This window comes from Typopeltis vanoorti, chromosome 14 (genome assembly GCF_054136105.1).
Source record: "Typopeltis vanoorti isolate ZY-2024b chromosome 14, IOZ_Tvanoo_1.0, whole genome shotgun sequence".
In the NCBI taxonomy this organism is placed as follows: domain Eukaryota; kingdom Metazoa; phylum Arthropoda; class Arachnida; order Uropygi; family Thelyphonidae; genus Typopeltis; species Typopeltis vanoorti.
The window spans coordinates 66,168,156-66,191,044 of NC_143562.1; the positions used below are offsets into that span (position 1 = coordinate 66,168,156).

The window sequence follows — 22,889 nt, forward strand, 5'->3', positions numbered from 1 at the left end:
ATCTAATATCCCCTTAATTTAATTAATGTTTATATCGCCGAAATAAAGTCTGTTGGCTCTTTATATTTAAGTAAAAATAGAATATATTTGGGGAGCAGGGAGAAACTTAAGCAGCCCTACACCAAGGACTAGATTAAAATAAAAAAAACTACCCCATAACATCAGTTCTGCTGCATTGACATTGAGGTTATCGTGCCTTATAAATGATTATTTATATACAATACAGTATTGTATTAGCTAGAATTGAATTTTTGATCTTTGATATTTCTGTCTACTTCTAATTCATAGAATTACAAGTGGTGTTACCAGAGAAACAGACATATACTATAATTTTTTTGTCTAATTTTGCAATGACGAATGGTTAGAGTTCAACTGCAAGCAAAAGTGAAATGATTCAAAAGATTTTAATAGAAACCCTAATACTGAATTTTAAAGAAAAAAAAGGGAATTGAAATGGCTCAAGTTTTTGGAAGGATTCCATATTCCAAACTTGATTAAAATCCATTCAGTGTTCCCAAATACACACTAATATGGATAAAATGATTCTTAAAGCCGCTTAACACATTTTGTGAAACATGCCTAATTGAGAAAAATCTTAGTTGAGTATAAAAGATTGTAATCCTTAAAAACCTTGAAGCATTTTTAAATATTGGTACAATATTTGTGAAAAAATAGTCTACTGGAAGATTATACCATTTATAAAATCTGTAAAATCTGTTATTATAATGTTGGTATCTATTATTGTTTGTTGAATATATATATATTTTTTTAATTTATTTAGTTCTTCGGTAACAGTGCAGAATAGTCCTTTTAAGATAGGAGCTGCTGATGCAGAAATAATTGTAAAAAAGAATGCAGAATGTGGTCCACCAGCAGCTATCGATTCCAATGGTATGTGTATAGTAGATAAGTTTTACTTTTGTTTCATTTATCTCAAGCAGTGCTTTTTTGTATTAAAAAAAAGGGGGGAGTGCTAGTACTCATTCTTTATTAGCTGAGAATTTGAAAATTAAGTGTATGAGATGAAAACAAAAAATATATATATAGTATGATAATGCTTTTAGAATAAGAACCATAAGTATAAAACAGACAATAGCAATGTGCTAATAAATTTTCCAAAAAAAAAAAATATATGTATATATATAAATGGAAATTTATTCATTCTGATGTATTTTACTAGATACAGAAACCAACCAATTTATGTAATGCAAATTTTTAAGAGAAAATAATTTTTTACGGTTTAAAAATGCTAGATTTTGACATTAAGACATTTCAAAAATACCAATTTTATAGTCTACCAAAAAAATAAAATAAAATAAACTGGCATGCTATATATATATATGTAGAAAGTTTTTTACCTTGGGTATAATATATTAATATATGTTAAAGATGCCAAGCTATTTTAAACCTGGTTTTACTCCATTTCCCAAGTAAGCAAACAGACAAATAAGTCAAGTTTGCGCCTGCAAGTATTGCAAATCTAGGTGACCCGTAAAGTAGTACAAATCAAGGCAACTCATCGTAAAGGTGGAATAAGCTCTGATCACTATTCTTAATATTTACCCTTAATCCAAAGCCCATCTCCTTGAGAAGATGTATGATGCTATGCATTAAAGGCAAGGGGCCACTACCCAGACCGGTTTCGACCTTTATTGAGGTCTCATCAGTGGGAGCTAGGCTTAGAAATACCACGGTTTAGTAATACGGAGCTTATAAGTAATTTACCAAAACAAGTTACCATAAGGTGCTTTGACCTTATTAAATAAAATCTCAGGATGAGAGATAGATGTAGAAAGTTTTTTACCTTGGGTATAATATATGTTAAAGATGCCAAGCTATTTTAAACCTGGTTTTACTCCATTTCCCAAGTAAGCAAACAGACAAATAAGTCAAGTTTGTGACTGCATGTATTGCAAGTCTAGGTGACCCGTAAAGTAGTACATATTATACCCAAGGTAAAAAACTTTCTACATCTCTCATCCTGAGATTTTATTTGAACAGTTTGTTTTTTTCTTATCAGCATAAATTCTATGATAACAAGCAATAAAACAAAGAAAAAACACTGCAAATATAATACATGATGGTACAAATTAAATGGATATTGAATTCAATATTATTTCATAGCTGAATACAGAAACTACAAAAGTTTCGGCTGATTTGATTAATGCAGGGTTAAATGCGCATTAATCAAAACTCGTGCCGCAATTAATTTCGCTGCGTTAATCAAATCCTGCATTAAGCAAGGGATACCTGTATTATATTTGACAGTTTGTAGAAATGTGTCTGCCTGATGCGGAAGGAACATGATATGCCATCAGGCAAGTTTCCTGACACAATACTCACACAAGACACAGCCTGGTATATAATGTAATGCTGTATTTTATAAGTCATAATCATGAAAGTAATTGAAATGGCTCAAACACAAGTATTTGTACAAATACAGAACACTGGTTGCAATAGTAACACAAATGGCATGTGGTAATCATATACCTAACATGTTAATTCCTTTTTTTTTTCCCCTCTATCCAAAAAGAAACTTTAAAATTCTAAAAATGGTTATAAAATTGTATATATCAAATATCTCCAGCAGATGTGAAAAATGCAAATTCATTAAATAACCAAGCTTATTTGAAATGTGTTAAAAAAAAAAAAAAAAAAAAGAAAAAAAAAAGATAAATTTCTAAATGTATCACATCTTATGACTCACACATCACTATTAATAAAAGTGCTGGTACAATGAACCACCGAAGGGATGATACACATTAGTGTACCATCCCTTTCACCAAAAAAAAAAAAAAAAGATTTGTACAAATACAACACACCAGTTGCAAGCAAATGGCATGTGGTAATCATATACCTGACATATTATTTCCTTTTTTTCTCCTATTAACATGGAAAGAAACACACTGTAGTAAAGAAAAAAAAAGTTTTTTTTTTTTCTTAACTGATTCTCTCTTAAATATAGTAAATAACAATCTTATTTACCTTTTAAACTCAGTAATTTTATTTGAATTAAAAAAAAAAAAAAAAAAAACAGTGGCTAGTTTTTTTTTCCAATTATGTTATTTGCTTAATTTTGTGTGAACAGAGAGACACTTATCACAACCGTTTAGACTCTGGGGAATTATGTCAAATAGCACAGCACCTAGCTGTGTATAACACTAAGCCATCTAAGGTACTAATGTGTATTAAATAAGTCTTCCATTGTGTTTTTTTTTTTTTTTTTTTTTGTTAAAATCTTGTTTGTTTTCACATTCCATAGTACTATTCTTATTTATATTGCTTACAATATGCAACACCTGTATAGTGTGATTAAAAGAATGATGAAACATTTAACCAAGTTGATTTGAATGAAAGCCAGATCTTCCATTGGAAACAACTAGCTTTCCAATGAAAGATATGCAGGAAACCTATTGTTATTTTTTTTCGTCTCTATAAAGATATTTTTACTCCAAGTGTTAAGTAATTACAAGTTCATTTGGATTGGTGCAATGACTTTTAACTCTATTTCTTTAAGAATCCAGAAAATCACTGACTCAAGACCAAATAAAAGTTATATACATTTAAATAACATTACATAAATAATTACAAAACTAACTGGATCCCAGGCCTTCTAAAATAAATCTACACTTCAGAGATTTTTTTTATCCAAAAATATCAAAATCATTCATTTTCTGACTCATTCTATTATTGGATTATATTTGGCATATCTACTGGACTAAACACCTTGTTTTCACAACAACAAAATGTTCATCAGAATACCCTTGTGGTTCATCTTACATGGTAAGAAGAACCACAAGGGTATTACTTTGGAAGTTAACTCATTTTGTTCAGTTAAAAAATTGGACCCTGGTTATGTTCCACTTTAGGACATACAAGGTATAAAAAAAAAAAGTCCAGTTCGCATAATTTCGACTGTGCTTCTGAAAACATAACACATAATGTAAATCTATATTTTATGAGATAAAAATAATAAAATAAAGCCTGGCAGTTTAATCATTGATATGATGTACTATTTAAATTCATTTTCTAGCATGTTGATATTATGATTTTATTTCTTTTCAGTGGATAAGTGGCATTATGTGCATCTGAAGTGAACAAAGAAGTATGGTCAAAGGTTTATCAGCTAAAATGTCTGAGCTCTCTATTGCAGTATCATGTCAATTTCTCCTGAATTGATATTCAAAAGATCTGTACTAAAGCACAATTTCCATTGTAGATAGTTTATTTTCAAACATTTTATTTATTTTTTTTACATTTAGCTGTTTAAACCAGTTCACATACAAAACATTTCACATGCAATCTTGTACCTTCATATTTTTCAGAGCAGTTTATCTTTGAAAAAAAAAAAATCTCAAATATCTTCCATTGGTATTTATTATATAATTTATAGTACGCCTACAGATACAAGACCCCTCGACACTTCTGTTCTTGTCAAAAGAAGGAGAATCCATTCCGATAATCAATCATATTGCAGGATGAGTGTGTATTATTAGTCGGAAAATTAATGTCTCTTTTATGATCATTGTAGTTCTTAAAGTGATACCTATTTTGCTTGTATAACAGTTGGAAAATTTTACGTATAAAGCACGTGATTTCATGTGTTGATGACCAATTCATACAGTGCCTTATTTCTTTCTCCCCTTCAACATGAATTGACTCTTCTTGGCAGTCTGCCAATGAGAGGTCTCGTTTCTGTGGATGGACTATACTACCTCTTCATGGAAAATAATTTTTAACTTAATCCCAGTATATAGTGTGAAGATTATTTATGAAAAATAATGTCAAAGTTCTGTTATTTGCTATGTAGATCATCAACTCCACTCCTTTTTAGGAAACTTATCTTATTGATTAAGAATATATATTTTCCTAAATACATGCCAAGTAATTTCATTCTCTCTCAGTGACCTTTATCATGCACTTTTGAAATGGCTAGTTGTTTTGGTCCAAACCATGTAAGATAGTACTAAATCTGTAACAAAGAATGGGTACCTTGAACAATGACTGTGTTGATACAAAAGCATGAGATAAATATGTATATCTATATACTAAAGCTAGCTTGGCTATAATGATTTTGTGATGCACATTATTCATTGAGAGAGAGAATTAAATTAAAGGGATAAAAATCCCTTATTATTTTACAGCCAGTATGTGAAACTCTGAGATCGAAAACTACGATATAAGAGTTTCATACCGAAGAACTATCGGGGAATCCAAGCGTAAACGAACACCTGTTAGTACAACTCGAAGCAAAGGTGGAGCAAGCTCCCTCACTATCCTTGATATTTTCTCATAATGTAAAACACAGCTCTTAGGAGACGTAATATTGCCTTACATTACATTATGAGAGGTCACTACCCAGACCGGTTTCAACCTTTTTTGAGGTCTCGTCAGTGAGTAGGTAGACCTGGATGATATCAAAATTTGAGTGAAAAGAACTTGCATACCTTCACTATACGAATACCAGAAATGCCCATACCATATATTATATTATAACTTAAATCTTTTCACTGAAACTTTGATATCATCCAGGTCTACCTACTCACTGACGAGACCTCAAAAAAGGTTGAAACCGGTCTGGGTAGTGACCTCTCCTCATAATGTAAGGCAGTATTACATCTCCTAAGAGCTGTGTTTTACATTATGAGAAAATATCAAGGATAGTGAGGGAGCTTGCTCCACCTTTGCTTCAAGTTGCCTTGGTGTTGTACTAACAGGTGTTCACTTACGCTTGGATTCACTGATAGTTCTTCGGCATGAAACTCTAATATAGTAGTTTTTTATCTCAGAGTTTCGCATACTGGCTGTAAAACAATAAAGGATTTTTATCCCCTTAATTTAATTAACTTTGTCAGAAAAAATAGCCGTTTGGCTTTTTATCTTAGAGAGAGAGAATTGTTCATTTATTAATAATACATCTCCAGTAGATAGACCTGGGTTATAAAATAATGAAGACAACTGCTGCGAAAGTCCCTGTATGTGTTATTGCACAGATCAGGGTGGTGAAAGACGACTTATTTGGAATGCCTTCTACTGTATTTCATTGTCGAGTTATGATATTTTAGTCAATCACATTGAACATCAAGCTGTAGTACCTCTTGAAATTTGTGTAATATCTTTGTTTGCATGTGTGTGTGGATATGTCATTTTCAAACCATGTATGTAGTTGATATGATTCAGAGGATGTCAAAACAGCATGACGACATTAATGTCATTTGCTTTCAGGAAATGTTAGAAAAAAAAAATTTTCCATCACAAAACTCAATATCAATACATCTTGAGCAACAATTATTTATTTATTGTTACACACGCAAAAAATAATTGGTGCTCGAGATATATTAAGTTTTGTGATTGAAAAACTTTTTTTTTCTAACACAGATGATGTAAGCCTAACAAGCATTGTTAAGCTCACATTATCTGGGGTTTGTGCATATGAAAACTGGGATAGAAGTTTATGTAGAGAAATTAAGGCACGTACAAATTATTGAGTTATCTCTTTCAAAAGTACAATCCACTGATTCTATGTGGCAGTTTCAGTGACCCTTCCATTAGTTAATGGATTCTTGTAAGCATTTTTGGAAATGTCCAGGTGAAGTACAGTCCATGTGGTTAGCTGAGTGGCTATGCGCTTCACAACCATATGCCTGGGAAAGGAGTGTCCTGGGTTTGATTCCCGTCGCTGACATGAGGAGCTTAGGATCTTTCTCAGACAGCCAAGTTAGCCGTCTTGGCCATGGACAGCAGGGTTTTTTCCATTCCACAAGCAGGCAAACCGGCCCCATGAACACACAGATTAGTCATAAGATATATAGTACGGCAAGGAAGCAACGGGAAACCACCTTGCTCATAATTATTTCCCTAATATGGTAGCATATAGTCCCACCAGCCGTATGGCTGAGGGAATAGAATAGAATATTGTGTGTGCATAAATTAAGGAACAGACACAAAAATCATATGATGAATTCTTATGCAATTTGGTGAAAAGCAGTATCTCCCCAAAAAATTGTAAGTAAATAGTTAAATTCAATATCAAATGGGTACATGAAGACAATAGTTAGAAACAAGATCAAAATGAAATTATCTAAGTGCCTCATGTGGTCACTCTTCACAATACAGCACAATGATGTTTCATACTGTTTATAATGGTGTCCAGGAGTTCAGTTGGTAATAACAACCATTGCTTCTGCAGAGTTCTAAGTTTCTTAAGGTTTTAGGGAGAAGTGGGATCAGAAGCATTTGGGGGTGTTCAGGCGGTCTAGGGCTCTTTATAGAAGAAATTAATATATATTTAAAAATTAACTATTTCGTGATTTTGCGATTAGATAATCATTTAAATATTGAATTTTAATTCATCTTATGCCCGTCTTACACGATCAATTTTCTATTCATTTGAAAATTTACCATGTCAGATAGAAATAGATGTCAATGAGAAAATTGAACGTGCCATACAGGCTTTAGTCTATCCATGCAGCAGACGAGTCTTAACTAGTAGTACATTGGTCAACTATTACGTAGGTAATTCACTCAATTCAGCATGTTTTTACAGGAATATGGGTGCTTGCAGTGACTTGTTCAAAGCACAAGCACGATGGTATCGCAAACAAGTCAATTCAGGCTAGATTTCAAATCTATGAATACCAGTGGTTTAGGAATAAGTTTCATTATTTTTTTTAGTGCTTTGCCAACAATCATCAGTTGAAAGTGTGATAGATAAGTGGAGTCATACAAAGTGTAAATTAAATCTTTTATTTTGTGAATATTTTTGCAAATTTTATTACTTCATTATGTCTGAATATAAGAAGAAATGTCGACAGTACAGTATTGAGTATTTGAAATATGGTTTTATTCAAACTGTTATAATGGGGGCGTTACAAAATTTGTCTTGCAAAGTGGGCGGTGGCCCAAAAAAGTTTGGCAACCTATGGCACATGCGCCAAAAGTGGTGCATTGCATGATTAGAAGTGGCGCACTGAACCCCAGAGAAAAATTTAAAAAAATTTTGTATACTGTTTATATATATATATATATAAACAATTAACCTACCACTGAATTCTAAAGTGCTCACTTATTATACTTGTTTGATCTTGAAGGCACTGGCAAATGCTGGCATGTGTCACCAGTTACTCAATCAGGTTACAGCTAACTCTCATGTCATAACGTTTGATGAACTTCTGATTCGATGCGAGTGAAAAATTCTGTGTTTTCATTAACAGTTCTTTAAGTTTAAGATAAGATTTCTGTTCTCATGAAGGCTTAATATAGTTCTGTAAATTTAAAAATAAATTTTTGCATTTTGAACGCGTATGTCAAGTTCTTGCCTGCCTCCCCCCCCCCCAATTTGCTGATTACTGAAACCTGCAATTATTTGGTGTATTTGTATGTTTTCTCATACAGTATCTTTCCTTTTTATTTACGTATAGGGTTTATTCCTAAAATTTAACTGATCATCAGCAAAGCTTTCATAATGAGGATGTTTGGGTTGTGCGTGTGATTGCCAGCTGATCGACTGTTTTATGGCAGGAGGCAATCTCTTATTTCATTGGACATAATATATTACGAGAGAGACGAAAACTCTCTATGAAAAAAAATATCTATATGATTTTTAAACTTATAGAACTGTATTAGGCCTTCATGAAAACAGGAATCTTATCTTAAACTTGTAGAACTGTTTTTGAATGTCATAATGTTTAAAACGATAAAATAATTTCCATAAATTATTTAAATAATAAGCTTTACTTTTTGAAATAATTTTTTTTTTTACAGTCAGTTACCCATTACTTTGCAAAAGAAAAGCAGAAGGCAATAGCAAGTAAAGGACAAGTTCTCAGTAGATTGTGGAAACTGAAAGAAAGTGTTCGCAATTTTCTGGAAGAGAAGGATGAGCTGCATGAGAAAAAAGCCCTGTTGCGTGATGAGAAATGGCTATTTGATTTAGCATTTTTAGTTGATGTTAGCAGCCACCTCAGTGATCTAAATTTGAAACTGCAGGGCAAGAGCAAATTGTTTTCTAGCTTAATAAATGACATCAGTGCATTCAAAATGAAATTAAAACTGTTCATCTACCAGTTAGAAAATGGGGATTTAAGTCAATTTCCACATTTAAAAGAACATAGTGAATCTGTTGAAGATAATGGCACCTTTACAGAATATACTGAGAAACTCAGATTATTGATCTCAAAACCAATTCCTCATTGAAAATGAAATTTAATGAACTTCCATCACTCACAGATGCTTCTGATATAATTAATTTCTGGTGATCATTGCCCGTGAACATTTTCCAGAACTGAGTAAATGTCCGTTTCATTACTACATACAGATATGAACGAGCATTTTCATCAATGAAAATGATTAAGAACAAACTATGGTTGCGTCTGACTGATTTAACTCCAAACATTACATGCTTAGCAAAAGCCTCAATAAAATAATGTTTATCTTGTCTTTATATGAAATCATTTTATTTAAAACTGTTAAGTGTCTATATTACCATATATATATAATAAATCATTTTATGCGTAACTGTTAAATATATCCATATTACCATATTTTAAAAGGCCTGAACAGTGGTTTAAGTTTGTATGGTGCATCTTAACTAAAAAATGAAAAAAATTGATGCACGAACTATAAAAGGTTGGCCAAACAGGGTCATTAGCATTAAGGTCGGGAGACCTGGCTGGTCAGTCTATGTGCATAGTCTCTTCTTGAAGATACTAATCCATAAGCTTTTCTCAATGAGAAAAAGCATTATCATCTTGTAGGTTAAATATCTCCCCTACATATGGACAAACAGAGATCGAGCACTTCATTTCTATTTCGAGCACTCATGGTTGTGCAAGGAAGCACATACAGGTTGAGGCATCTACTTAATGAGGATGCCTCCACCCTAGCGCAATTGGTTTGTGCCCTTCAATTGATTAAAGGCCTGAGTTCAATTCTTGCCACGATAAGGGGAATCTTTATTTGGGTATTTTTCAATTGAAGGTGAGTTAGCTGATCTTATACAGAGATAGCAGAGTTTTACCCCCCCCCCCCCAGAAACTCTGTATTTCATCCCACATAGACAAATTGGCCTTCCAAACATGCAATTTAAGAGAAAAAATGCTAGTAGTTGTTGTGGGCAGTAGATGCTATTGGTGGTTTGGTGGAGACAGAGATTTGAGTAGGTGCCCTCCCTCGATGAGATGAGTCTTTGGACTCCTTGGAGATGTCAAGAAATAATAAATATCCCTGGTTTTCTCTAGATCAGAGCATGCTTGGTATCACTTTTTAGAACAAATCAGAACTTGTCTGTAGCATTACCAAGCCCTGCTACTTGTTCAATTAAAATAGAACATAGCCCATTTTAAATGCTCTTCCCTGTGGCATGGGGATAGGGACACACAGACTGTTAGTCACCTAAAGTCGACTTCACAAAAATCCCACTAACTAAATACAACCAATCATCTATACAGCTAATCAACAAAAAGCTAGTTACTTTTGTTGATCTTCTCTTAGTCAGTCAGGAAAGTTCACTTTGAATCAGTTATGAAGTTTTAATAATGCTTTTTTAAGGTTAGATAGGGAATAAAACCAAATAGGGACACAAACAAAGAACTTAACATCTGCTTCCATGAAGTCTATATGAAAAACTGTTGTAGAGATGAGACAATATAAAAATATTAAGATGAGAAAGAATACTGTAAAGAAGAGTAATGAAAGATTCAGTTTATATTAATGTGTAGTTCTTCCGTGAAAGACAGTTCCTCTCAGAAGGGAAGAGGAAGTGTGTGTGTGTTATGCATAATTCTCACATACACACAAAACGAGTTGTGCATAAACAACCAATGATTCATTCTGCTCGCAAACAGGTTTAATGAAACTGTAAAATGGAATGAGAAAGAACTTGAATAGTTTTTTTTTTATTATTATTATCAAACAATCTCATATGTTAACATGTTCTTGCTGGGCTCTCTCTCACACCTGGTGCAGCACAAGACACATCCTGGGAAGAACATGATCTGTTTATTTTTACAGCTGCCTCATTAAATGAAAAAAATAATAATAAATAAAATAAATTATCAGGTAACCAAAAAAAGTTCATGCAGTTTTTCATAATAAAAATTAAACTGCAGAAATTTTCATAAAATGTTTCACAACCTATGACTCTTTCCCAATTCCCCTTTTATAAAACGTTTTGTCTTTAGAAGTAATAAACCTAGGAACATCTGTTTTATTGTGGAACTGTCTATTTTGCATGTGATTGTCAAGCACCAAAAAAAAAAAAAATATATATATATATATATAATCGCTTGGAGAAATGTCAGGAGGATGAGGGAGTATCTCCTATCCTAAAGCACAAATTTTCTCACGGGTAAGTTTTGCATTGTCCTGTAAGAATAGCACTTTTTTTCTGATTTATCCTGGCTCTTTCAGAAGCAATGCATCTTGCACACGCTCGAGTTGCATCAAGTAGATCTCGGCTGTAATTGTTTGGCCTGCAGTGAGAAACTCGGTGGACAATACCGGCTCCAGTCTACTACACACAAAGCATAGTCTTCTGGGGGTGAAGCAGTGCCTTTGAAGTGTGCAGTACTGGATTGTTTGGTGACAATCAATGATAGGTTTGCTTCCTGTTGAGTACAAGATCCATTTTTTCATCACAAGCAAGTAATTCAAAAACGGCTCGTTTTTATGATGTGAAAGAAGTGAAGAACTGCTACCCTTTGAAGTTTGTCATCTGATAATGCATGTGGGACCCATTTGCTTAACTTCCATGATTTTCCCAGTTGATGCACGTGCAAACTAATTGTTTACCACTCACGTTAAACATTTGTGAAAGTTCTTGACATGTTAACGTAGAATTATTTTCAACAGTGGCACGTAATTCTTCATTATCAATAATGGAGGATCTTCCTGAACGCAGTGCATCTTCAAGTGATTCATCACCAGAAACAAATTTTTAAAACTATTTTGGTGCAGTAGGCTCATCTTTTCCAAACGTCGCACATATCTTACGGAACACTGCTGAAGCCTTTGAACTGAGTGTAAATTTGTAAACCAAAATTGCACTAGGTTTAACACCTTTTAAAAGGGTTAAAACTTACAGAAAAAGAGTACATACCAAGTTAGAGTGCTGATACATATCTGAATCTTATGACACACATTAAAAATTGCACTCTGCCTGCAAACCACTACAAAACAAAACAAGTCATTGCAGCAAACTTCACTGAAAACTGAATGAACTTTTTTGTTTACCTGATAGAAACATTTATTTACACAGAATAAAGTGCAATACAAGGGATTCTCAAGTTACGTCGGAGATCCGTTCCTACGGACCGACGCAAGGCAATTTTTGACGCAAGTCGGAATTACCATAACTTAAGTTACTTACCTAACCTAAAACACCCTAAAGTCATACGTATATATCAAGAAACAGAACTAGGCCATAGGAAAATGAAAGGGAGAACATAATTACTGCATAGTACAGAAAAATGAAACTAATAAAAAAAAACAAACATAAAAATGACAAATGAAACTGTACATTCTGTACAGGTGATTAAAAAAACAAAAATGAAAACAATTCTTTACCTTTTATCTTGTGGTTGGCTTGCACACTAGAAGGGGCGTTGCAAGAAGGGAGAGTTGTCTTAATGGAAGGAGGAGGCTGGAGAGTTAGGACAGGCTGCAGAAGGTGCAACTGAAGAAGATGGAGAGGCTGGAAGAGGAACTGAAGAGACAGTTGAGGTACCAGCACCTGATTGAGATATGGCGTTGATGCTGGTCTTCCAGCAAAGAACAAGAAGCCTTTCCATCTCAATCATGAGCCTACTACATTTTTTTGTAATCACAGTCGATTTCATGGGCACCAATCCTTTCATGTGTTCAAGGATGCGAACTTTATCCTTGATAATAGTCCCGACTGTGGTACGACTTAAGTTCAACGTGCGGCCGATGTTCGTTGGCGTTTCTCCCTTTTAATAATGTCTAATTTCATTTCTAATGTAATGGCTTTCCTTTTCTTTGACACACTGCCATCGGAAGAGTCTGCCTTACGTTTGGGAGCCATATTGAAGGGTAAAAAAAAAAACACAAACACAAAAGTGAGAGAGCAGATGTAAACAAAGCATGCAGTACCCAAAGAGTATGCTGGGACCCAAGCTACACCACCTCTCCCAAACAAATGCGCAGCAGTGTATTCTAGATACACTGGAAATAGAGGAACAAGACTGTTCCTGTATTTATTTTGTTCCTCTATATATCATACTTTTTATATATATATTCCGAAATTTTGGATGTCTGGTATTAACATAGCCAGAAAATTTGTCTTCAAATAATTATCAATTACCATCTGTATTTACAGGAATTTAGAACCACTTATTTTTAACAAAGGAAAATTTCTTTTTGTAAATATCTGAATGTCTCCATGTCAAAGTTGATGGATATTGATAACTGATTATAGACTTGTTTAACTAGACGACAGTCCAGCAGCTACAAAATCTCATGTTGTACTATCATATGTATTTCTGGTTTAAGCCAATAGAGAGTACAATTTGATGGACTAATTCCCAAATTACTAGCCCACTGCATTCGCTAATGGGGTGCACTAAATGAAAGTGTGGATTGGACATTAGTTCAGAAGCCCTACTTGGTTCTCTGCAGTTCTTGAAGGTGATGTGGAGATCTCTTCCCAGTTATTTGGCTTTGACATTTAAGTAATCCCTTGATAAGTGGATGTACTAAATTATGCTGAGAGATTAAGAAAACTGCAATACTTTTGTTCCATTTTCAAAAGGGATAAAAACATTTTCTTCCAGCTATCAAGTCTCTCAAAAAAATTCAGATTTTTATTTGTTCTCAAAGTCAGCTGTTTTTAATTTTTTAAAAACTTAAGGAAATTAATTTTCATACAAGAAAACTGCAGTCAAGGTGATTTGGGGCATTCATATTTCACTACATGTATAAATGAAACAAAAATCAGACTTGTAGATTCAGCCTGCCGATGGGGTAGAGTACAAAATGGGGAAAAGAGCACTTTTCACTGAAAGCAAGTACCTGCCATCTTGAAAATGCAAAAAAAGAAATCAAAGTACACACACATGAATTTTGAAATGCAAGTATAAGACATTAGAATAACAATAAATACAGATTATCTTTTTCTACTGTACTGAAAATGGTTATGAAATTTGGCTGAAAATTTTGTGAAAGTAAATTAACGTAAGCAACATCCATATTTACACACCCACACCTTGAATATTAAAATTGCAGTAAAGAAATCACAAACTGGACAATCTGGAAATAAGCAGATTAAATTAAAAAAAAAAAACTGCAATTATAGATATTCTGTGTATCCATCAAACAAAATGATCACTAGTAATTAACAAGATGCCAGAAAAATATCTTTAAAAAATATTTTCTATCTGAAAGATAAGGTAACTAAACTCACTTTCATCAAAATACAAAATTATACAGTTTCAATGTAACTTTTAATTTTTGATGATCCACAAAAGGCTTGACACAGAAGTAAAGATGACAAGAATTCATTTGGTAATAACACAAACGAACAAAAAAAAAAAAAAAAATCAAACTACTATATACTGTAGGGTTGGGTGAAAAGAAAATAGTTTGAATGATTAGATTCAAACTAATACCTCAAAGGTGTCAATTTTTTTGCATTAAAGAAATGCTTCAAGATGATTTTGGATCTACAAGGTAAAATACTCAAAAATGCATAAATTAGGTTGTTGCCATCTTAACATTAAAAGTGGCAGTAAAAATAAATAAAATCAGAAATAGGACAATCCAGAACGAAATAAGCTATGATTAATTTAAAGTTGAGTATTTAAGCTTATGTGCTGGTTTAAACTAATATTAGGTTCAATGGAATGGATCCATTTCAGTTACCGACATATCAGGGTTTATAAGATTCCATCCCGGATGAAGTCCTGTGAGGGGGGGGGGGGGTACTCTCTGAGTGTGTTAGCTAGCCTAAGAATTAGTTTCTCAAAGTTTGGGAAGTTTAACAAAACCATATTAAGATTAGGATGATTTCTGAAACCTGCTGCTGATTAAAAGAAAAAATCTTTCAAGTTTATATTTGTTACAGTGAAGCATAGTAGCGTTTTTCTTGCCTTACATTTGATTAATATAAGGTATCCAAGGCATGGTCAGCTACATCTGACTGACTATAGCTATAAGAGCTGATGTATTTCTTATATTCTTTTAAGCAGATCTCCCAATAATTTGGCCATAAGATAATTTTGCAGAACAAGGAACCTTGAAAACACTTAGAACAAAGGAGAGGAAGTGGATTCTTTGAAGTCACAGAAGTTGAGGCTTTGTTGACAAAGGTTTTGAAAATACCATATTATTTGAGAGGGAGGAAGAGAAACCTAATATTCCTCTGTTCCATAGTGGATTATACCGACTCCACCTCTTAAGTTAGCCTAACACCTAAATCTTTTAACCCCACTTACTGATACTTTGTCTTAAAATAAGTGGAATTTTTAATATAAATCTTTAATCCAAAATTCAATTTTAAATAATATAGTGAACTTTGATGTCAGCTCATTATTTACCAATATTTCCTTTCTGATACTTTAGCTTTGCTTAAAAATGTCTCTCCCTTTATATCATTTTCAAATTCTGCCATCCATATTGGCTACTTATAATAAATATAAACAGGACAACTGTGGACTCTCATCCTCTAGGGAATTTCTATATGTAACATTTTGAAAAGTTCTCAAACCGATGTGGCCATATGGCTCAGACATAGACTCCTTCCACCTCTACAGCCAGCACCCCAGAATCATACACTACAGAAAAAGAAAATAATATAATAGCCTACTTTTTTCTAGTCCTCTAAATCACATCTTCCGGATGACATCCTTTTTCTCAGTTTACAGAAAACCGACCCATACAAATAGTTACATATATATTATATAAACTTTCAATCAATCCCCCCCCCCCCAATACAATGTTGTCAAAACTCTGAACAGATCGTCCAACCTCTGTCCTACCTAGTTTTCTTTCAGCTAAGCTCTCCTTTATTTGCAAGCACTTTCTGCCTGATGGTTACAATGACAAAAAAAAAAAATATTAACAAATTGATTGTTCCTCACATCCCTATCAAATGTAATAATAAAAATTTTTACATCAGAACTGTCAATAGCATCTTGAATGAACCAGTCATGCTCCAAGACAGCATGACTAAAAAGGCACAGTTTCCTTACCTTATATCAAGAATGTTACAGAGAAAACAGCAAAAATCCTACAACAACAACAACATAACTTAAAAATATGAAGCGACCAGGAGTATGCAAAATCTTTTGTAATTGTGGAATTTGTTACGTTCAATGGACAGGAAAATCTGGAGAAATCCAACAAAAAGAACATGTCAGAGATATAGAGAAAAAATGGGCATATAAATATGGAATAGCTTTTCACACCAGCAATGAAAAACATTAAGTTAGTTGGCAACTTACTAAAATGCCACACACAGAATTTATGGCCAACTGGTCAGAGAATGGAATTAACACACATAAATATAGCACAGTTAGCAAATTATGTAGGCAAGAGTGGCTTCTTGTAAAAATCCTGGATCTCCAACAAAGTATTACGTAACAGACAAATTTTCTGGCTGAATGAAGATTGAGCCACACACCCCATTGAAAGAAAATAATTTAAAAATATTTTGAATAAATATTTTTAAATATCGATTCCATAAAAAAAATAATCCAATGGTCAACGTCATTATATGAAAGCTGCAAAATGCAACTTTTTAAGATGTAACAAATAATTTCCAAATGTATCACTGAAAAGGATAAGAGTAGTAACTATTAGAGAAAAGTTCTCTAATAGTTACTACTCTTATCCTTTTCTGATTAATGCTTTTGTAATGTTGCATGGAAACAGGCCATTTATGTCAATTTCTTACCTTTGAAATGTGGTTTCTTTCTTTTTTTTTTTTTTTTAAAACAAACCACAAGATGCAGTCAAATATCTTGCATGCAAAATGCATGATGTGTTTTAATAATTTTTGCTAGTAATCAGATTAAAGTACAGTAGGCGTTTCAAAATCCTGCTTAAGACAAGTTTTATCTAAACTAATTCTTTGTTTTGTTTCTTCTTTCGTCTTCTTTTCTTTTTACGAATACTTTGCTTTACTTGAATATCTTTCTTTTTGATTAACTGTTTTTCCTTAAATTGTGACCTTTTATTTTTATAATTTTTAAGTCTTTTAGATTTACTTTTGGAAGAAAGTGCTTCATATACAATTTGTATTTCATCCTCGTCTGCTGCAACCTTCTTTGCTTGGATAAAACCTTGCCTGTGATTGTATTTCACTGCTTTTTTCTCTGCAAGAATTCAAAAAAAAATAAAATAAATAATAAATTTAAAACAGAAGTCAAAAATAAATCACTACTATATCAAGCAAGTTATACAAACAATTTTTCTCATATATTACACTGGGTACACACAAATTATTTAATATAGTTACAAATCCCAATTTCCCAAACTATGGGAATGGATAGACTAACACTGTAAGTGAGGTCGGGCAATGTGGTAGGGCCCCAACATCACCTTTAAATAAGCTTTCATATTTATAAATGCAGTAATTTTATGTTGCTCTAATGGAGCCCATGGGTAGTGTCAATTCCATGAAGTCTAGATTTCTGAAATACAGCTCTGATGTTCAGAAATGTTTTTCACATGATCTGCTCAAGTGTAAGCAAACAAAGCTTGAGTATGATTAGGCTACTTGTATATAGAGGCCAATGACTTCACATTAATTTCCATAGTATCCCACAATGCAAAACACACATCCTTTCAGGTGTGTTTAATGCAATTATTATGGGAAGGGCCACTACCCAGACCAGACCTTTATTACTTTATGTGCAAACTTTGTTTGCTTATACTTGAATAAAGGATTAAACAAGAATATAATTTCTTGGCATCTTTAATTTATCTTATATGCCTGTTTAACCAAAGTAAAACTAGTTGCAAAATACTGGAATTTGATACTGATATATACTAGGTTATAGTAAAGGACTTTGTCTTTAGGAGAAGATATACTAGGTTATAGTAAAGGACTTTGTCTTTAGGAGAAGATAACAGTTTGCAGATTTGGTTGATAGGTTTGAAGGTTGCAGTAACTGAAATTTCCTGAGAATCTCAGCAAACATATTCAAAATCAAACTGTGATTATTTTCTCTTCATCTGGAGAGAAATTGTCAATAATTGTTTGGGATATAACCATTGAGAAAGGTGTTTGCTTGATAATTTCTATTTCTTGTGGACTCCTGACACCAGGGATTTAATTATTTCATATTTTTGGGACTGATGACAAGCTGAAAATTGATATATGTGTGTATACATATATATTATATGTTGTTGAGTGAAACTTGGTTTACAATAATGGAAGGAAAACCTTTTTTCATGCTTAAGGCGAACATCTAAAAAAAAGCAAGTCTACAGTTTGGACTATATTAAATTAAAGCAAAGAATACAAAGAACAATGAAAAGTTGCTACTGCTAAAAGTACAAGGAATATGCAGTCAAAAAAGCTCTCAATATTTGTACATCATTGAAAGAGACCTAATTTCAAGAAGAATGTGAAAGTTTTACTGCAAGTTTAGGATGATTTGACCATTTTAAAAATCGAGCTGGACTGCAAAACATAAGAATAATTGGGAATCTGCTAGTGCTAATAAAGATTCTGCAGCCAAGTTTCCTGAAGAATTGCAAAGTAATGAAGGAGGGCGATTATGACGATTGGCAAATATTCAACGTTGACGAAATTGGTCTTTTTTTGGAAGCATATACAACCAAAAACTTTCCTAGCTAAAACTGAAGTATCTCAACCAGGATACAAAGTACCTACAGATTGTCTTACATTTTTATTAGGAGGCAATGCTGAAGGCGACTTTGAACTGAAGCCTATATTAGTTTATCATTATTGCCAAAATCAAGATCTAATATTATTGAAGAAACCAGCACAAATGTGAAAAGAACATGGATTTAATGACCTAGATAATAAAGATGTGATAAACTTGCTCGATTCCTATTTAGAATAGTTAGCAAGAATGATCTCCCTCAACTAGAAAAACAGCATGTGTATGAAGAAGAAAATAAGGAGTGCAAACAAGAAGAGAATGTTACGACTAAGAAGCTAACTTTAAAAGAACTTTAGCTAGATTTCCATCACATTGAGCATGCTAAGGAAATTTTGTTTGATGCTGATCCTGATATGGAATGAAGCTTCAAAGTCTGCTGAAATCTTGATGAAGTGATCACCAGATGAAAAAGTCAAGCACTATTCAAATATCTTTACTTAATTTTTTTTTGGTAAAAAAAAGTAGCTCAATCAAATGTTTAGACATGAAATAAAAATTTAAGCAATTGATTTTTTATCAAATTTGATGATTTTATCCTCAAATTTAATTTTTCACTATAAATTACACTAATTTTTTTTTCAGATATACGCAAACTGATGGATGAATTATAATTATTCTTATTGTTTATTGCATTCGCTTAGCCCACATTAATTGATGGATTAATTAATCGCATTAAACAAGGTTTTCCGGTAGTAGGTATTTGGGATTTAGCCAGCCAAATCGTATTCTTATTGGCTTAAACCAAAATAAAATGGTACAACATGAGAGAATTTTATGTTGGCTCAGGCAGTGTGTCATTAAACAAGATCCCCTACTATTTTTGTCAGGAACCAGGGTAATCAGCAAAACAGTCAGCTACTGGAACAAACCCCAATTCAATATCAGCCTGTGCTGATACTGAATTAACATAAGAAGCACTGGAAAAGAACTAGAACTAGTAGAAGAAATGGATAAGTACTAAATTGACATAATAGGAGTAAGTTACCAAAAAAAGACAAAAACAGATGAGACTCTTCTAAGCGATAACACAAGATGTTATAATTAGCAATGATGATCAGGGAAAAGAAGGATTACCTATGGTAATCAACACTAAATATGAGGGAAAATCTTGAATGGCAGGCAATATCAAGTAGAGTGATATAGGCAAATATCAAAATGGGGAATTGAACAACACTAATTTGTGCATTGAGTTCACAAAAGAGCTCTGTGAGACCAAGGAAGAAGTAGAGGAATTTTCTGAGGAATCAGAGAAGGCAGCTGACACAAAGGAAAAGTTGATCCTTTTCTAAAATGATAATCACACATAAACAAAAGGAAAATTTCTAAAAAAATTAGCAAAGCTAATAATAATTGTAAGTACCTTATGGATTTCTGTTCAGGACATGGAATAGTCTTTACTAACACATTCTGACATAAGGATATGCACAAATTCACATGGAGAGAAGACACAAGAAATAAGAAAATTTTCAATAACTTTGTTATTGTTTGAACTGGTTCAGGATACAGGATTATAAAGAGGATTTTTGAAACAGTAAGCGATTATTATTTAGTTTTGAGCAGGATAAAACTGAATATCATATTGAAAAGGAAACTGTGTAAGTTTTAAAAGAATAAAACTTCAACAGCTTGTATAGATGAACTGTAGACTCAAGAAAAATGAAAAAGTTTGAAAACAAAAACCAAACTTTGGAGTCTTGATGGCAAACTAAAGAAAACATTGATTAATCCAGAGAGGCATGTGCTAAGAGTGTCTGCAAAGATAGAAAAATCACATCGCCATAGTTGACTCATGAAGTTAAAGAGGTAGTCAAGAAAAAGGAGAAAGTGCATCAAAAGTTCCTGGCAAGTAAGTCAGCTTGTGCTCTGAGAAAATACAGAGAGAGAGAAAATGTAAGAAAGCGAAGCACTATGCAAAACAAGCTAACTGAGTCATGCAAGATTTTAATAATATAAAAAATAAATATCAGGAAGGTGGCACAATATTCTGGAGGCTAGCAAAAAAAGTTTAGAAACAAGAAAGGAAGACTTTAAAAGGAATACGAGATGATAAAGGTGATAGAAAAACTGAAGATAGATATTCTAGGTGTCTAGAGTAATTACTTTGAACAGTTATTAAATGAAACAAGGAGCATCAACATGGTGGTAGAAAAGCCATCAAAAACCTGAAACGTAGAAAGACAGCTGGAGTTATGTGACAAGAAATACTCCAATATGGAAGTATAAAAGTTTTACAGTGGCTATAGATATTCTAGGTGTCTAGAGTAATTACTTTGAACAGTTATTAAATGAAACAAGGAGCATCAACATGGTGGTAGAAAAGCCATCAAAAACCTGAAACGTAGAAAGACAGCTGGAGTTATGTGACAAGAAATACTCCAATATGGAAGTATAAAAGTTTTACAGTGGCTATATGCATAATTCAGAAGGCCAAATAGAGGTTGTCTGAATCAGAAGAATATAAAAGGGATCTGTATTTAAGACTTGTAGATCTGGAAAAGGTGCTAAGAAAAAAGCCTTTCAAAAACACCACGATTACACTGTGTAAATGGGACATTATATCTACATTTCAGTTGTAAGTCAGCAGTTAGAATTGAAGGAGGTACAGGAAGATGATTCAGTGTTAATTCAGATGTGAGACAAGGGTGGCATTATCTCCACTGTGATTCATCATCTATATTGATCACATTATGAAGGAAAGTGATATTAAAAATCATGATATCAAGATTGGAGATGTTGGTCTCAGCTCTTTACTTTATTGCAGAAGATGTTACACTTCTAAATAAATCCAGTACAAGTCTGCAAGATATCCTGACTAAACCGAATAACTGTTGTAATAAATTTGGTATGAAAATCAGCAATGAAAATAGGCAGAAACATCGAAAACATAAACTGCATCCCGAATGGATAACCGATAGAACAAATAAAACATTTCAGTGTTTTAGGCAGAATTTTTTAGTGAAAATGGCAATTAATTTGGAAATAGACAGCAGAAATAATAAAGTTCATATAGTAAGAAGTCAACTAAATAAATTTATATGGAATAAGAGAGAAATTAGTCAAAATGCCTAGCTGTATGCAAGAGAGTGTTCAAATAAATTTTAACTTATCGATCTGAGAGCTAGGTTAGAAATAAAACACTCCATCAAAGACTAGAGACCACAGAAATTAGTTCTGAGAAAGATTAGGGGAGTCCACAGATGGCATCCACAGCAGTATCATATTAAAAATGAGGATATCAGGAAAGAACTTGATGTTGTTAGTATTCAGGAATATGTAAGCAGAGCAAATCATGGGTGGTATAATTAAATAGAATGGGAGAGGGAAGGAATCTACCAAGATCTAAGTGGATTAATGTAGTAAGAAGTACTTTAGAAGACTGAAATATGAGATCTGAGAATACTGGATTCCTGACAGATTAAATGCAGGAAAACTGATGATAAAAAAGTTAGTAATGATTTAAACTTCCATGTACTACCATCATAATATCCTTGACACTCCCTGAGGCAGGAATACAGCAGTACATAGCAGGAATTTGATGATGATAATGAGAAAAGATAAAAAGCAATTTTATCTTTCTTTGTACTTTGTTTAATCTGAGGAATTAAAAATAAAAACGATAAATAAAAGCATCTACATTGCAGCAACTAATCAGTAATGTAATGACAGATACTGTCATTACATTGTCACCAAAGATTTATTTATTAAAAAATAAATAAATCTTTGGTGTCTAATTTTTTTTATTTATTTTTTTTTTTACCAAAATGAACAATAAAAATACATACTCTTTTTTGACTTCTTTTTGGGTTCAGAGGCAGAGAAATCATTATAACTGACAATAAAAGGCCAAGTTGGATAAGAATAGGCATTCATTCTGTGTTCTTTACAATCCTAGAGGAAAAACTACATATTATTAACCATTTCTTAATAAATATCAAATGCTATTAATAAAAAAAATATTCACTGTTATGAATATAAAATAACTCATGACAGCGTTGTTTATATCTAAAAAAATCATTAATG

The 22,889-nt window shown here is 32.8% G+C and overlaps 2 protein-coding genes across 4 annotated transcripts in view; one reads left to right on the forward strand and one right to left on the reverse strand.

Moving 5' to 3' along the window:
• Nurf-38 (Inorganic pyrophosphatase Nurf-38) overlaps nt 1–4,364 on the forward strand; it is a 76,356-nt gene extending 71,992 nt beyond the window's left edge. The window contains exons 8-9 of the mRNA XM_090403877.1: nt 782–891; nt 4,066–4,364. Coding sequence (XP_090260003.1) covers nt 782–891; nt 4,066–4,097 — 142 coding nt within the window. The 3' untranslated portion in view covers nt 4,098–4,364. The remainder of the gene's footprint in view (nt 1–781; nt 892–4,065) is intronic.
• Nucleotides 4,365–16,974: 12,610 nt separating this feature from the next.
• Nucleotides 16,975–22,889, reverse strand: part of LOC150099556 (uncharacterized) — a 90,711-nt gene continuing 84,796 nt past the window's right edge. For all 3 annotated transcript variants that reach the window (XM_090403960.1, XM_090403959.1, XM_090403958.1), the window contains exons 7-8: nt 22,652–22,757; nt 16,975–17,330 (exon numbers count right to left, since the gene is read on the reverse strand). In XM_090403960.1, the coding sequence (XP_090260086.1) occupies nt 17,074–17,330; nt 22,652–22,757 (363 nt within the window). In that variant the 3' untranslated portion in view covers nt 16,975–17,073. The remainder of the gene's footprint in view (nt 17,331–22,651; nt 22,758–22,889) is intronic.